The 17,394-nt window shown below is 43.2% G+C and overlaps 1 protein-coding gene across 2 annotated transcripts in view; it reads left to right on the forward strand.

The window, feature by feature from the left end:
• The first annotated feature begins 839 nt into the window (after positions 1-839).
• Positions 840-17,394, forward strand: part of CTDNEP1 (CTD nuclear envelope phosphatase 1) — a 357,671-nt gene continuing 341,116 nt past the window's right edge. The window contains exon 1 of one of the 2 annotated variants that reach the window (XM_069645820.1): positions 840-1,598. In XM_069645820.1, coding sequence (XP_069501921.1) covers positions 1,497-1,598 — 102 coding nt within the window. In that variant the 5' untranslated portion in view covers positions 840-1,496. The remainder of the gene's footprint in view (positions 1,599-17,394) is intronic. The other variant, XM_069645829.1, reaches the window with a different exon arrangement.

Consider the following 17,394-nt stretch of genomic DNA (forward strand, 5'->3'; position numbering starts at 1 on the left):
GCATAATTCGAGCCTCTGGTCTTGAAATAGAATTAGAAGTCCTTGAAAGAAACGATTCAGCTCAGCCTGGCCACTTCTACAAAAAAAGCTTCACTCCTGGTATTGTCACATGTGTAATACTGACAGTGACAATTCATTTCCTAGACATCAAAGAGTGTTATTTAGCTCTTCGATAATTCCTGGTAACTTGTATTAAGCCACGTTCTGCGATGTCACCGGGCCCACGTGTGCAAATGTGGGGGCTCAAACATCTATTGCTGCCTAGGGCCACGCAAATAATAGGGCTGGCCCTGTAAGAAAAAAATATCTCACATCACCATACTTCAAATCAGGTGGCTATGCCACGCAGTCATCCTGTGTGAAAACAGTACAGACTCTGAGGCACAGGAGACTGGCGATAGTGACAGTGTTTGCAAACCCCGACTGTCATTTAAAGGGGTAGCCATTCTAGAAAGGATGAGTTCTCATTCCATATGGAAGAAACTCAGTCAGAAAAATAAATATACATATATTATGTTTATTTAAAGCAAAATATATAACACTTGGAAATTATTTGAGTTAATTTCTTGGTACGATTATTTTTCAATTTATTTTACCAACATTTCTGATAAAACATGGCCTGTGTTGGAAAACCCCAAAACTGCCTTTGCCACATCGGTTCCTTTTGAAAGCAGTTGACAAATGCTCCTACCTTCTGCGAAAAATCGATTTATTGTCCACTTCGGCAACAGCCTCAGTCTGTTTTTTTATTGTCAATGTTACTGCCATCATTCTATGCTTTGGTCTTTCTTTTATGTCTACATAATTGTCTGTCGCGCCTCTCTGTGAGCTTCAACAAAGTCCTTGGTCGCCTCCCCGCCTCTTTCCACCCCAGACTCTCTTACCCATGCGCACTCCTGCTCCCTACCTCCCTGCCCGTCTCCCCTTAGTTTCCTGCCGCGCGCCGCTGCCGGAAGTAGTCAACCCGGAAGCAATCACGGGGGTCAGTAATGGCGGCTGTCAGAGGGGCCCCCAGCAGCGCCCGAAGGAGCCGGACATTTAACTCATACAAACCGAGGGTGTGAAGGAAACGGAGTCCACGAGAGACTTTCCTGCCAGGGCCCCGCCCCCACCCAGAACCTCCCCTTGGCTGCCAGATAACCGATAAATCTATTGGTTGAGCCCCATAGACCAGACACCTTTGGCCATTGATGAGCTTCTGTCAGTTAACCCTTCCACCTCATCAATAGGCCCGACAACTCTTGTATCAAACCACTTCACTGTCCTACTTGCCCCTCCCTCTCTTCGACCACCCCGTACTCTACCCCTTCTGATAGAAACCCGCCCATTCTCACCCCAGTGCTGGGATATTGGTCCTCTCTCCTTTGCCTATTAGCCCTCCTCTTCTGCCCCACAGGCCCTTCACCGGCCCCGCCACGGCCTGCCCCCGCCTCCCCCCACGGAGCCCGCCCGGCCCCCCGCTCCTCTCCACGCTGGCGGAGCTCGGGCTGCTGGCCATGATGAAAACACAGTGTCTCTTGGGGGTGCGCAGCTTCCTGGCCATTGCGGCCAAATTATGGAGCTTCCTGCTCTACGTACTGCGGAGGCAGGTCCGAACCGTGAGTACCTAACCATCCATAGTTTGGGGTTTGAGAGAGCTCAATGGGACTGGAGGGGTAGCAAACAGAAACCATGGGGGAGGATGTTGATGGTGGGGTGGGGGGGTTGGAGGGGAAGAGAAAGGGGCGATGTGTTGCACAGTACAACGTTCTTTACTGGCATAATATGTGGGCAGGCATTTCCTGAGTACAAGGAAATCTATCACTGTCTGTCAGTCTACATGTCAAATATAGAGCCTACACCTTTAAGCAATACGGCATTGTAGCTCTCTTGGCTGTTTGAATTTGCAATAGTGTTGAGTTCTATGTTTCAGATGGAGCACGGTCTGGTACTACGTAACAGACGTAGCATCCATATGATTATTTTAAATACAATTCACATCAAAACAAACTTCACTTAAAAGCATCGCCACGTAATGTAGAGTAATCGTAGCATAGCAAAACATAACGCAGGACAATAGGAAGACCAATATAGCTTAGTTTTATTGGTGCACAGCATGGCAACTTAAGTTAAAATGATTGCTTAACACTATAACCTAACCACTAGTGATCCAGATAAATGGCCTACATAATCATTCAACTCAGTAATAAAACAGACGGCAAACATTCAAGTTGCCAGCTACTTGAAGTCCTTCAAAAAGTCAATGGCCACCTCAATCCTATACTTGACACCATTTCTTACTCGCCAAGAAAATATCACTAGCTAGTGTCCAGTGCAAGCTGAAATCGGGTCTATACTCCAAGCAAAAAAATAAGTGACACGTTTTATGTGGGTCTGACTCCTTATGTTATTCAGTGTTTATGCTACACCCATCACTACCATTGTGGTCTTACAGCACCTGACATCGTTGGACCAGTGCCCCTAGACCTTGGTCTGTGGATATTGAGAAAGGTTGGGGAGAGAGGTGGGAAAGGGGAATTCGCAGTAGGCAAAATAATCTGAGGGGTGGAATAACAGATGAGGTGATATGGAATCATGGTTGTTGGCAGAGCTGCTTGTGTGTTAGCTGCGTTTAGTTATTGGTAATTGCAAAAGAGTTTCAGGAGTGAGCTCTCGTTTGCCACAAATTACTTCTCATTTGCAAATGTCTAGACAAGATGTTGGTATTGAATGTGGTTGCGTGATGGACTTGAGATGTGCTTACGTGGGACTAAGTTATATAGGGGATTTCACCAGTTCATTTTGTAGGAACATACTGGCACAAGGGGGAGAACTGGGTTTGCCAAGCCAGCAGCGTACACATGTTGGCCCCAAGAGTTGCGAGTGTGTAGCTGAAAGTGTGGGGCAAAGTGTTAAGGGAGGGGTAGGCAGGTTGAATTTGAGACAAATACTGCTATGTTTCTACCCTGTTAGCTGGGTATAATTCACTGTAACTTAAACTGGGTGATCTTGATAGAGGATTGTAATGTCCACTTTTGAACCCACTCTGCTTAATAATATCATTATAACCTGAATGCACATCTTACAACTCTGTGCCACCTGAACTGTTTAGATAATAAGTTCTGACAAGTAACCCGAGTAGCACCTTCAGTGAAACTGGCTTTGCTATAGTGTTTTGTGCTGTGAATACAGCCTTTATTTTATCAAGCATTCTTTGGCAATCGCCACAATAGTTGTTTTAGGGCACTGGTACCTTTTTCCGGGAAATTGCAGTATTGTTCCCCATAGTCTATTGAAGATGAAAGGGATAAAATGCAAAAGTGAGGGGTCGGGAGAAGCCAAACTTGTATGGGGTGCACCGAAATAACAACGTGGGAAAATAAGATGGGGTTGCAGTAAAGTGAATGTGGTTTTATAGAGTTGCACTTGTAGTGGTAAACAGTCAGATCTTGAAAGGGGCGCGATGAGACATGTCTTGGTAATGAGTAATTTTGCATTGATGATGTGGTCTTGTGTAGTACAATGGAAGGAAGTATTAGAATTTGGACAGAAGCATGGTTGTATGACACTTGAGCTATATGATGCTTCTTTTTATGTTTCGGAATAGTACGCTACAAAGAATCTTTGGATGACAGGAAAAATGCGCCTTTTAAATATATTTTTAGTTTGCCTAAAATATGCCAGTTGGCGGGAAATCCATTTTTTTATTTAGTAAAAATGTACTTCTTATTCCCAAGTACCCAAATTGAGAAGTATTCTGCCATTCTTGCAAAGACCTGTTCACGACTGTTAGCATATATATTTTGCAAAGAATATTGTAACTTCACATAACTGTTTGTTTTAAGCCATTAATTACGCAGTGGAGTTGGCGCTGATGTGCTTGTATCTTACCACATGCAGCCACTCCAGTATCCGCCTTGTCGAAGATCACAATTTGGAGATACGCGTGGCTTCTGAATAAAGGACACCACTCTGAGCGTGACCTTCTTTGGAGAACCAGCCGTGTGTGTATAGTGTGCAACAGCACACCTATCTCGCCAAGAGATTCAAACAATGTAATGTAGCAATTTAAACAGGTCTCTTCTCAAGTATTCCTACTAAAGCGAATGAATATGTTTCTGCTATTTATTGTGCATATGATCAACACACACTGTGTGTTTAAGTATCTTGTACAATTTCGAATAGTTGAACAAAATCCATAATTGATTAAGATGCAGGTTTGTGTGCATTCTAAATGGTCAACACAGGTAGTCACCTGGGTGTATGTGGCCTAATTTTGTTCTTGGAGTCACAATTCACTCTCCCTTGTGTTTTTAAAACTTTGAAGGCGAGCAACCAGTGGTGTTCTCAGATTGGTGTAGACCAATATGTCGCTTGTGAGGTCGCCTGGTCCATTCTTCTTTAGAGTGAAAGCTGTGTCTTTGTTTCCTTGTCGGCAAAAAGTAGGAGCCCTGGGATTTATAGCGGTTGCCAGTCCAATCAGAACGTGTAAATATACAGTGCATTGCCATAAAGCTCGCGCCAACTAAGTTGGGTGGAATGGAACTGTGCTGGACTCTGCCCCTACCCAGGAACGTAGGCACATAACCTTCCTACTCGCTTCCTAAACCTACAATGCCCAATTGTATAGGGTTGGAAGTGCATTAATCTGCAGCTCTTTTGCCTTGGACCAAATTGTCTGGAAGTTCTTGAGGCCTGTTGGGAGTCTTGGAGAGATGGCTGTGCTGGTGCGGGAAGCTGGATAATCTGCGTGTGCAGTAGAAGTGCAGTGGTTGTTGGTCCCACGGGCGTCAATGCAGTTAAGCAGCGGGGATCAGAGGTAGTCTGTTATATTTTGATGAAGTGTCAGTAAGCAAGAGATTACTGCTTCTCCATAGGACTGCAAGAGGATTTCAGGTTCCATATTATTTTTATTTTGTCCAATGTACTGCTTGACTACCGTTCTGGCAGTTCAGCACTTTTTAGACACTCTATATCACGTTTGAGCGATTCTCTTTTAGTGCCATGCACAGGCATACTTTCTTGCCCTTTCCGCTATTTCCGTGGTTAGTCTAATAATAGACCACGTTTCTTATTTTGTATTCCACACAGTTACGTTTTTTCCTCACATAATGTGGGGGAAGTTATGTTACCGGATATTCGTAAAGTTCTACGTTTTCCGTTTTCATGCATTCTTGCCACTGAATATTGTCTCCCTTGTGTGTGAATGCACACTCTGGCTTCGAGGCAGATATATTTTGCCTTTCAGCACAGAAGTCGTGTCCTTTCCCTAATGGGTTCCCTTATGTACTTCATACATGTCCAAAGTGCTCAGCCTGCATTGGTTGTTCTTTACTGGTTCCCAATGTCTATGTACAGCGCAGTATACGAGAATCTACCCCAGGCTAGTCCTGTCGGGGTGTGTGTGTGGGGTGGAGGGGGGTTGAGGTTGGGAACGTAAACTGGTTTTGTAACAAAATACACGTGTCACTTTGTGGCTACCTCGTAGTGTTGGCATTTATGTAGTACTAGTTGTGTACACGGGCCAAAAGTGCATGAGGAGAGAACTGCATCGGACAAACATACATCTGGCCGAATATATTTCCCACGGCAACATCTTATTTCCTAAAGCAAAAGCTCCCTCTAGCGGTGACAACAGGCGAAGCGGGCAGTCTCTACTGTATTGGACAAACATACATCTGGACTTTTTATTATTTTGTATGTTGATATGCATTTAGACCCGATTGTCTTCTGCCAAATGTTGGCCGTCAGTTCTTACAACATGAGCTTTATCTGATCAAAGGCAGGATGAGTAGTTTCCTGGTCAGTTGATGAGGGAATTGACTGGGGAGGGGGTTCTGCTCGTATCTGGTGGAAAGTCGCTGGCCCCTTCAAAGTGGAAATATTTTAGGGCCCTTTTGAGGCAGGTTAAAACACTTAGTTGCTTTACGGTGGGCACACTGCCTTTCCTAGCCCTTTCACTAATAACTGAGACAGTGCAGTGAATTATGGGTAAACAAGACTGCCTTTCAGTTCTACAAAACTGGATTTAATTTACTGACGGTCCATGTATTACTTACTCCTGTTCTCATAAGATAAGCAATTTTCAGACTCTGTACTGCGCCATGTCGGCTTGTTACCCGTTTTCGCTAAACCCAAACTTTTGTAGTTGGTGTCTTTTAAATATTTGTTTTCTCTTTTTATTGTGGCTTAATCCACTTAGCAACTTGCTTCACTGTGACAAACGGCAGTATTGGTAGCTCTCGAAATTTACAGTAGCCATTGGCTAGTTTATAAGAGACTCTTGAATAATAAATTTGCAGTGTGTATTGAGTGACTTTTTCTGCCTGGCTAATACCTTGCAACTTTTTACTCCTACTCCGGGGTATCAGTTGGCTGTTTGTACTGTTAAAGACTTTCTGTTGTTGCTGAAAGAGATGATTTTTCTGTCCACTACTTCACTTTTGTATCCCCTAATCCTTGCGCTCTGTTAGGTCCCCCACTCCCAAGCCTCTTCCCTACCCAATGGTCTTGTAGGCAGGCTTGAGTGTACCCACACCTTCTACTCTTCCCACTGCTCAGGGCTACAGTTGGCTGGCAACATTTGCTCTAGCGTTTCTTTCCTCTAATTTTGATTTATAAAGCGCCGAAGCCCACAGACATCAGGCCGTACCAACATGAACACAAGTAACACAACATGGAGCAGACGGGACGACTCTCAAAAGGATAGGCCAATGATGATTTATTCAAAGAGGAAGGTTTTCAATTTACAGCAAAAGCTGAAATGATTTTCCTCACGTCTCAGATCAGGAGGGAGAGAATTCCAGATTTTGGCTGACGCAACTGCAAAAGATTTACCTAGACCATTGGTCCGATTTGAAACATAAAGATCTTACTAGGCCCAAATGAAGTGCGAAGGGATTTGATTGGGACATAGGGAAAAATCATGGTTTTCAAGTAAACGGGAGGGATTACCATGAATTAATCGAATACAGAAAGGAGAACAAACAGGTTATTTTTACTGAAATAATTTTTGGTTTTCTCTCCCCCGCCCCCCAAACATTTCCAACAAATCGCCCCCCTCCTCCCCACACCCTTACTTTTGAGTGGCACACCTGCTTGTGTGCCGCCGTCTGCTGCATCCCTCTGTAATGTTAGTTGCCTACTTCATCTCCACCCCTACTTACTGCTTTTCTTCATACCACCATATCCGCATCCACCCATTTCCGAAGATCCTGCCACCAGGCTTCTACATCAGGTCTATTGCTTGCTTTCCAGCTCATAGCAATTCTGCGCATTGCGAGTGTGTAAGCCAAGTCTTTGAGTTTGCTTATGTGTTTCATTCTACGCAGTGTAGGGAATCCCCCCACCATGCACGGCCACATAGATTCCGCCTCCAGACTTATCTCTTTCCCCGCCAAGAGGTGGGCTACCTCCCTCCAGAATCTCCTTATTTCTGGGCATGCCCAGAACATATGCACCAGTCCCGCATTCTCCTCCCCACATTTGGGACATGTTTGTATTCCCGCATTCTTGAACTTGGCTATCCTCTGAGGAGTCATATACTCTCTATGGGTAACATATAACTGGATTTGTTGCAACCTCACGTTCCTGGTGCTTTTAACAATTCTGACTGCATCATTCTGAGAGCGAATTATAATAGTCTGGACACAATTATGGACAGAGGAATAGAGCCACAATTTTCCTCAGATAGGAAAGGTCATATATTCCTCAACAGTTGGAGATGGTAGGAGCAGTTTTTAGACCCTTTATTTGCTTGAAAGTTGGCTGTAAGAGACTTAATCCAAATACGCGACAAGTGTTTTAACTTTCTCCAACTGAGATCGCAATCGTCAAAGCAGAAGGATTGTTATTTAGGATCTAATTAAACCTTTGTTTGTGGTAGGCCAAATATCAGTAACTCTTTTCTTGCCATTAAGGCACAGCCAATTGGCATTCATCCAGTACTTGATTGAAGCGTAAATGTACCCTAGGCGATTCAAGTCCAGGGAATAGTCCAGCAATAGTTACACCAATTGGATGTCATCAGTGTAGTTTGTAAAGACACCCATGCCTTCCAGGAGGCCACACAGGGGCCTGATGTAAAGGTTAAAAAGTATGGGAGACATGCAGGCTCCTTGAGAACCCCACTGCAAATGGGGGCTTGAGGGGATGTTTCTTCTCCGACACACTCTGGACGTCTGATGCGACCGGAAGAACACACCCAATCAATTGAATCCTGACCACTTAGACCCACTTCTTTTAGTGTGTGGGGTAGGCGTTAGTGATCTAACAAATCAAAGGCTGCCGAAAGATCTAAAAGGGTCGGAAAACCTGTATGTCCCCTATCAATGATCCCCAGCATGTGGGGCTGAAGGTCTAACAAAGCTGTCTTGATGCTATGATGCCCCTTCTACAGATGTGTCAAAGTTCTTGGAACAATTAATGCAGAGGATAGTCTTGTACCCCACTGGTTTTCCCATTATGCCTCTTTGACTTACTATTCAACTTGTAAGTACCACCTATAAGCCTGAACTATTGCATTGAAGTACAGCAGAGGGGGGTGCACTCGCCCTATTAGTGTTTGGCTATTTACTTGGCTTTGGCGTCCCTGTCCCTACCTGCCTTAAACACATCATCTGTGAGCTCACTCTATCAAACTTTAACCTGCCAGTGTTTTTTTTGTTTGTTTTTGTTTTCCTTCTTTTCCAAGCAGTCTGCTGGGGAGTTATTGGCAGCTGTAAATGGCTACTGGTATATATGTGGATTCAGCCACTTGAATCCTATATCTTCCATGCTGTGAAATCCGGCTAAAAATCAACAACTAATCACTGTTCGAAGACGACCAGACCACTAAGACCACCAGTTTTGGCTTGTGTCAAAATAGTTCAATTTTCCAGCTTATGTGATCTTGGGGCCATGTATTGGTGCCTAGCAAATGCCTACCCAAAAGTACTAATAGTTGGCTTTGCCAAGGCTTGTTTTTCTTGGTATCCTGTTTAAAGAAATCGTACAAAGTTCATTACACATAAAAACACAATTGATCAGAAAGTGAATAATGCAAGAATTACTTGTACTAGATTGTTCGTCCCTTCACTTCAGCAAAGGCAAGATGGCATGCATCAACCTGGATCAGTAGTCCACTATGTAATTCTTATGCATTATGTACCCTGATATTATCTGTATGCTTGATGATCATACATTGGCTTTCCTTGCTACTTTTTGTATGAAGGGAAACTGTTATTAACCAATGGGCTACATGTTCTGTTGTCTTGCCCCTCAGCGTGTACTCAAAGGCACTTTTGGCTGTGCGTAAATTGATTGAACGTATACATCGTTGCTGCTCCTTAATGCTTATTTTGCAGGGTACTAACGCGTGTTCAAGAGATTAAGTTCCTGCACAACACCAACGGCAGAGCGTCTGCACCTTTGCAATATCATACCAATCTCTTCACACCTTCATAAATCCAAGAAACCCATTCTGAACACCATAAAAACCTCCTAAGCCAAAGGAAGCTCCACAAAATATCAGCAAGGCCATCTCCCCAGCTTGATCCCAGTCTTTCGTACAATTATCTAAGAGATGCAGCATGCAGCCAATCGGAGTGAGCTCTAAATGCTTTTCCTGCTGTCGTCGTAAAGCTTTTACCTTGACTTACAGTAACCTTTTTCATAACCGTGCTTCATATCTGCAGTTAGTTACTAGCACAGTGTCACATGATGTTGGTTAAATATTGATTCACTTCATAATTGAACGGAGTCGGCACTAGCTATTAAAATATTTGATTTTAAATGGGCATGATTATTTTAGCCCTGATAAAATTAGGCCACGCTTTTAACTGTTTCACTTGATGAGGAGCTGCGCAACACTAATATCTTGATATATGCTTTCCAGCTGGTTGGAAAAAATGTAATTTTGTAAACTCCAGATCACTAGATTATTCTGTGTCCTACTTTGATTATAGACTCCTAGACTTCAGCAAGAGTGAAATGGAAAGGACGCCTACCCGACCCAAAAACAGTTATCACAGTCAAAGCATATACTTTGCCACTCAAACCGTGCCTTTGTTTACACCAGCATAAAGTCTTTTGTGCCAAACCCTGAGACCATAAGAGGTTTTAACTTTCGAGAGTCTCAGTATTCGCCATTATTAAGGGCGGTAGCAATGTCTTCCCCCATCAACTTTGTTTTGATATCCTTGTAGGCATGTAGTTTGATATGATGGTTGCACAATTTAAGGGGAAATATTCCTTCTGCCAGGTAGGCAGGCAGGTCTGACATGCACATTGAAAATGGAGGCAGGAAAGTATATATCCATGCTTTAATCTGGGTAAACATATCAAGTTGCAAGCTATCATCAGTTGGGGATAAGACACTTGTCTTTACATACTCTAAGCTCACCATTTCTTTTTCGTCAACTTTCACTAGCCAATGGCTGTGGGAGTGTACATTTTGGGGCTTGCTTTTTTAACACCCTTGCTGTGCTAATCCTGCATGCCCGCTAGCCATTCAAACCACCAATCGTGTATATTAAGCCAAATGCTATCAATTTAACATTAGTTTTTCTTACAATAACGCTGTCAAAAGCAGTGCAGAGATCCAGTAAGCAACAATATAATTTAGATTGTCTATGCCCCGCCTTTTGTTCTCTAAAGATATTCTGTATCAAATATCCATGGGCAGTATAGAAACACTTCGTACGCCCATTGGAGTCCTGAGAACACAGTACCTTTCATCTGCCCAACCCTGCAGTCTCCAATAAGCTGCTTCAAGTTAGATCTGTGTTAGGCGAAAATCCTGTGCTTAATGGTTTGTCCTGCTAGGTCGTCTTCTGGCTGTAAATTTCATCCCAGTCCTTTTTGTATTTCCTCTAGCTCCTTGCCCCAGATGTCCCAGGGCAAATTGTTCTACTTTCATGCTGTTTTCCTATCTTGGAATTCTCTTTGGTGATGGCCCAGTAAATGAAATTTTGGGATGCGACGTAGACCAAACGCCTGGTTAACGGCAGAGTTGTTGAAGTTGGAAAGCATTGTCGGGTTAATTTTTGTGACCCTAATGCTGCGTTATTTTTTATTTTTTTTTATTTTTTTTTGTTTTATTGGTTAGACAAAGTTAAACCTTTAACATTCCTTTAGCAATCCCTCCTCTAAGAGGTGGAGGCCCCCCAAAAATAGGGTAGAGTTCAAAGGGTTCAAAGGGTCTCTGAATGATCACCCCTAGGCCAGATTCACCAACTGTTTAGGAGGCGTCCACCTCCGACTCTCCCTCCTCCCACTCCAGGTTCAAGGATTCAACAAATTTCAGTGCGTCCAAGGTACGGCCCACTTTCTCAGCTGTGATGAGCCTTTCCCAATACTCTTCTTCATTCTCCTCCGTGATCAGACTTGTATAATTTCCCATATACATCAGACGAATCAATTTCAGGTTCGGACAAATTAGCATAACGTGCCTTATAGTTTCCAGTTGGCCCTTCTTTCTGCAGAATCTACAGTATGCTTGTGATTTGTCAATTTGCCTTCTACGCCACCTTATTTCTCTCGACTGCCAGATGTTAAATCTACAGCGCATAAGCAGATCTCGATAGTGCTGAGAGGGAAATTTCATCAGATATGGCGGTAGCAGATCCAGGACTTTGCGTTCCCAGATGATGTTGTGACATAGATCACGTGCTAATTTCTTTTCCTGAGTTTCCTCCCAATCTTTTTCCCGATTTATTCTTTTAGCCTTTTCTGGATTATTTTTCAGAGTGTCATCGGAAATTGTCAGGTGTTTTAAGATTTCTTCACAGCTCTTTTTCCAGTCTTGAAGAATTGAGTCACAATAGAAAACGCCTGGTTTTGCTAGGATTCTGAATGGTACAGGCGGATTGTCTAAAATGCACTTTCTATAGAGTGATAATGATTTCCACGTTGTAATTGAAGAAATAGATTGCAGTCTTAATTCCATTCTTATAAGATCCAAAGGTAGCGAATTTGGTAGGCGTAAGATCTTTCGCCAAAAATAGGCTTCACAGTGGTTCCAGACCTCCCATCTTAGGGCTAAAAGTGCCTCGGCTCCATATGTGATTACAGCTATTACCTTTTGCGTATAGAAGGTTATAATCGGCAATAGAGAACATTTTCCATATCTGCGGTGTACAAGTAGCCCTTGATTAACCAGACTTTTTAGTTTTTCTCTGATCAGGGTATAGTGATCCCGCTCATTCTTGCTTCTATTAATTCTTCTCCCGAGGTAGATCGTAGTATCGACCACTGCCAATTTTTCTTTATCTAATGACCAAGACGGTATTTTCCCAGCCGATTTATTTCCACAAGCTGATTTCAAGGTCAAAATCATAGATTTTTTTGCATTTACTTTCATATCATTGGCTTTCAGATATTCATTGAAGGCCTCGATCCTGCGCTGTAGACCTATCGGCGTCTGGTCTAAAAGCACTGCGTCATCCGCATATAGCATCCATGGTATTTCTATGCCATTTACCTTCGGAGGGAAAGCCCGGATCCGATCTTGTGAGTATTTCATGTCAGCCATATAAAGTATGAAAAGAAAAGGGGCGAGGGCGCATCCCTGCTTAATACCTCGGGATGTCTTGATTCTCCTTGATAGACCACCATCTGCATTGATCTGAACTTGGATTGAGGTATCGGTGTATAGTGCCTGGATTGCCTCCAATAGGTCCACAGGGCATCCCCAATTGCTCAGTTTGGCCCATAGCCGTTCTCTATTTATTCCATCAAATGCCTGTTCTAGATCTATAAAGGCCAGCTATATTGGTGTTTTCCCTTTTAAGGCCTTCGCTTTTAATATATTGATCAGGAACAGGTTAAGGCTAGTGCCCACTCCACTCACGAAGGCAGTCTGTCTCTCGTCTAGAATTTCGGCTTGAACTGCCCAATTCTTTAAATCACGTAGGAGAATGGATGCAAAAAGCTTGCCAATGGAGTCAAGTAGCGCAATCGGCCTGTAATTTCTAGGATTGCCGCGCTCACCTTTTTTAAAAATAGGCACGATGTAGGCCTCCGTCCATGAACTTGGTATTTGTTTGGTTCTCGCTACTTGCTTGAAGAGTGCGTAAATTAGGTCAGACCAACCTTCCATGCTTGCTTTCAGCATTTTATTGGAAATGCCGTCTGGGCCGGCAGCCCTGGAAGAGCTTAATTTTTTAATCAGCATTTGAATGTCTTCTTTATCAAAGTTCAATGACCACGTAGCGTTTCCTGGTCTTTTTCCAATAATCTTTGTCTCAGTTTTTCCTTTAAACAGGGCAGAGTAATGGTCGAACCAGTTTTTCTCGGAGACTTGGTTAATACCTATGGCCGACTGATTAGAGTCTCTGTTGTTGATTAGATCCCAGGTACTTTTTGTGTTATTTGCTGCTAAGGCTGCCATCATGTGTTCTGCGTCACTTTGAGTTCGTTGATATCTGGTTGATTTTAACCAATTCTTGTAAGTTTGACGACATTTCCTTTCCAGATCGCGTTTGTCCAGGCTATGGGATTTTTTAATACGCCTAAGGTCGGCTCTGTATCTTTTTCGTCTGGCGACTACAAATTCGTTGAAGGCGTGTTTCTTTTATCTGCTTCAGCTTAGATGGATCATACTGAACCTCATAGGCTTTGAACAGCCATTTGTAATCGACCACCTCCTCTCCCTTTTCTACAGCTTCCTGGAAGTTTTTCACCAGTGTAGGTATGATCTGATCTTTCAGTCGCAGTCTGTTTCTTCCCCATGATATCTCAGTTTCCATCACCTTTTCTCCCTTAGGGAGAGTTCTTGAATCCCATACAAGTTCAGTTTCCAGAAGAGAGTGGTCACTATTTGCTTGCTTGATGACTCGAAACGAGTTTATCCAGGCCAGCGTTTCTCTTCCCACAAAACAGTAGTCCAAGCAGGCTCTCAATTTTCCACTATGCCAAGTATCAGCCCCCAATAGGTCACCCTTTGTTTTGGCTATTTAACATCATCATATCCCGTATGCCCATTTCCGTCATCCATTGGCTTTCTTTTCCTGTGAGATTTTCAAACTCTTTAATTTTGCCCCTTTTGTCTAGGAGCTTGATGTTTAAATCACCATTCAGCAGTATAAACTGATCATCTTCCTCCGCCATGGACTTGTCAATAGCGTTCGTGATTGATTTTAAGTATGACCCTGGGTTTGGCATGTTTTCCCTCCAGTATGTATTAATCAATAGCAATTTAGTCGGCTCCTCCTGATTTTCTGTTGTAGAGGTAATTTTCAATATTTGGACGTAAGGATTTGGAATTTCGTGCTTGAGTATTTGTAAGTTGCTATCGATCTTTTTTAGTACCATTAGGCCAGCAAACGGTCGGCCTCTCAGCCCCTTCTTTGCCGGATTGAAATAGACTTCAAATCCTTCGCATATTGGAGGATCACACAGCCATGATTCTTGGATACAAATGAGATCGTATTTGGTCAAGAAAGCGCTTTCCGTCGAGAACAGGTGATGGAATCCTCTGGTGTTCCATGAGGCACAGCGAACGGATCCAAGCCCAGTTTCCTTATTCTATTGTTTCTTTTTTGAGTTATGGTCATTTGACGTAGGGGTCCAAACATTTGATTTATTTTCAAATTTGTTTTTCGTTATTGTATCCTTCCTTGGGTTTTGTGAATTATCAATCGTGAACCTCAAAGATTTTAAGTTATCGACATTTCCTTTGATGCTGTGTAAATAGGTTTCAGGGTTCTTGTTGCCTTCTTTTAAGTTTTCTTTTGGAATCTTCCTATTATTTCCTTCTTTTTCTTGACCATTATTTTCCCACCTTTTCCCCCTAGACTCTTCTTCGGTACGGGATGAGGGCTCATTATTTCCTTTTCTTCTATCCTTTGAGGATATATGGATATTGTCATGCTTAATATCATCCTCCAATTCTGTCAGGCGGAATCCCTTTTTTTTAGGATGTCGGTTGCTTTCAAAAATTTCTGCTTAATATCATTTGAGTTGAGATGCAATATAACTTGGTCCATTCTTAGTTCTCTTGGGAATTCCACAACTTTGATGTCCTCGGTAGATATCGTGCGTAGAGCTGATGTTTGGTTACAAAGCGAGACGATGTATCTCCTATTGAGCAAAGCCCTTCTTGGTCCATTTAGTGTCGTCTCTAATTTCAAACGGCATTCTTTTGATGGAGCTGGCCTCAGGGGAGGGGCGGACACTTTCGTTCCTTTATTGCTCTTCTGTGTTTCTTTAATTCTGTTCTTTCCATCCTGTTTTCGGTGAGAGTTTTCGAGTTGAAATTGTACCCTCCTTTCTTTAGCAGCCAGCTCTAATCTTTTTTGCTCTAGGGTTTTGAAGTTAGCAAAGTTGTCATCAGCCTCACTGAATTCTTCCGTTTCAAGTGGGTCCGGTCGGCTTTTTGTCTCCTTTAAGATAATCGGCGGGGTATCTCGTTGGGGATTTTTACAATTAGAGGGATTAGAGCTCCTCTCCACCATCTCCCAGTTGTCCAGAGTTTCCCATTCTGATGGGCTGATGCATTGCCATTCTTCATCCTCCCTATATTCTTCCATCATGTCAATCAGATCACTTAGATCTGCTCGTTGGTCTGCTTCATCGACATTGGCCTTCGGGGCGGGAGTGGGGTGGATCCCCCCTCCCACAACCTTAGCATCAGTATCCATCAAAATGTTCGTGTCTCTCATTGCCAGTTCTCTCCTCGGCTTCTTTGCCTGTTGGGAGTTTTCTCTTCTTGGAGGCGTTCTTAGATTCCTTAAGAATGCCCTAGAGCCATTTGTCTTCCGTTTTAATCCTTCATTTTTAGTTTTTTTACTATTTTCGTTAGGTTTATCCTTCAGTTCATTTTTCTTGTCTGGGAGCAGATCCTTGGATGCCCCACCTCTAAAGATGGCAAAGTTTGTTTTTTTTTGGTTGAAGTTTAGAGTCAGGAGTTACCGTCCCCTTACAGCCAGGAGAGATCAATATTACCTCTTCGGTCATTTGCTCAGTTTGCAAAGGTTGATGTGGCTTGTTTTGACTTAGTTTCATGGGTCCTTTGCCTTGACGCGGATTTTCAACCGAGCTTGTCTCCTCTTTTCTCTGTTTACATTGGTTTCGCATCCACTTGCAGTCTTCCAGAACCGCCTCCATCAATAGGGACTTATCATTGGCATCTCTCCTTGCCAGATCCGTGAGGCGATTTTGCCATGTGAGCGATTTTTCGGCTTCTTTGTCCATTCGTACATTCAAGTTCCTCAGGGACAGATCTGTTTGTATATTTGCCTCTTTAATTTGTATGTTAGTAGCAGTCATTTCTTTCAGTCATTTATCATCTCATACAATTTTAGGTATGGAGCCAGTGTGATGTTCAGCGAGGTCATGATCATTTGCTGAAGGTGATTCATATCCTTTTCTCTGTCCATTTGTTACGTGTCTTTTATTAGCTGTATAGTTTGGTCTTTCGTAAGAGTTTTACAACACTGCTCTTGGCCATCCAACACAGGCGTCTGAGTTATCTTTGTTGTCACTTGAGGTTCTACAAAATGGCCTTGTGGTTTTGAGCTTAGGAGTCTGTCTTCGAGAGATCTTTGTGATTGGGTCAGTGGCCTGGGGTCTCTTTGGGTTTTTGTTACGAGGAGCTCGGCCCCCACTACCTCCAACTCCACGGCACTCCCTTTGGTTTGGTCCTTTTCAAGTTCAGCCATTTTCTTGCTTATTATCGAGAAACTCCTCCTTTTTTCTCTCTCAATTTTCCCCGTCAAAAGGGTGAGGTCTTGCATGATTTTGCTAGCTAAATTTGAGTTGCTCAGTTTAGCTAGAGGCAACATAGTCGTTCCTTCAGTGCCTGTCGTTTTTAGCGGAGTTTCGCTTCCAAAATTCCACAGGGTTTTCTTTTCTAGTCTGGCCTTTGGGGGGAGCGTCCCTTTAGGGTAGGGTGTCTCCGGTATATCTTTATGGAGGTTCCAAGGAGGAGATTGATGGGCCGTTGGGTCATTCGGTAACAGGGCAGTAATCCTCTGCTGGGTGTTATTTTGGGGGCTCTTGTCCTTGGGCCACTGACCTCTGTTCTCTTCCCTGTATGGCTGGAAGATTTCGCTTATCGTTGTGGATTCCTCCATCTCTCTTAGGTGCTGCTTTTTTTCCTCTGTTTCCTTATTTGATTCCAGCGAAGTTTTCTCGCATAGTTCTAAATCATTTGTGACCCATTGATCCTCCTTTTCCTCGGTAGACTCACACAGTAAAGATCTGTTTGTAGTATCCATTAAAGTCAAAGTAGGGGAGGCCAATGCCGCGTCCCGACTAGTATTTTCGTCCAGAATGCTTTCACACATGTTCCTTATAGATACAATTCCAAAATTGGCATGTTTACAGAGTCCATTTCTTTTCTTGGGGAAATTACAGGTGAAATCGGACCACGTGAGTCTCTCCAATTATCAGGGTTTCTAGGTAGGTCTTGTGTATCCGTCTTCTTTTCAAGGC

Source organism: Ambystoma mexicanum, chromosome 1p, assembly GCF_040938575.1.
Source record: "Ambystoma mexicanum isolate Mex_15411 chromosome 1p, UKY_AmexF1_1, whole genome shotgun sequence".
NCBI classification, from domain to species: domain Eukaryota; kingdom Metazoa; phylum Chordata; class Amphibia; order Caudata; family Ambystomatidae; genus Ambystoma; species Ambystoma mexicanum.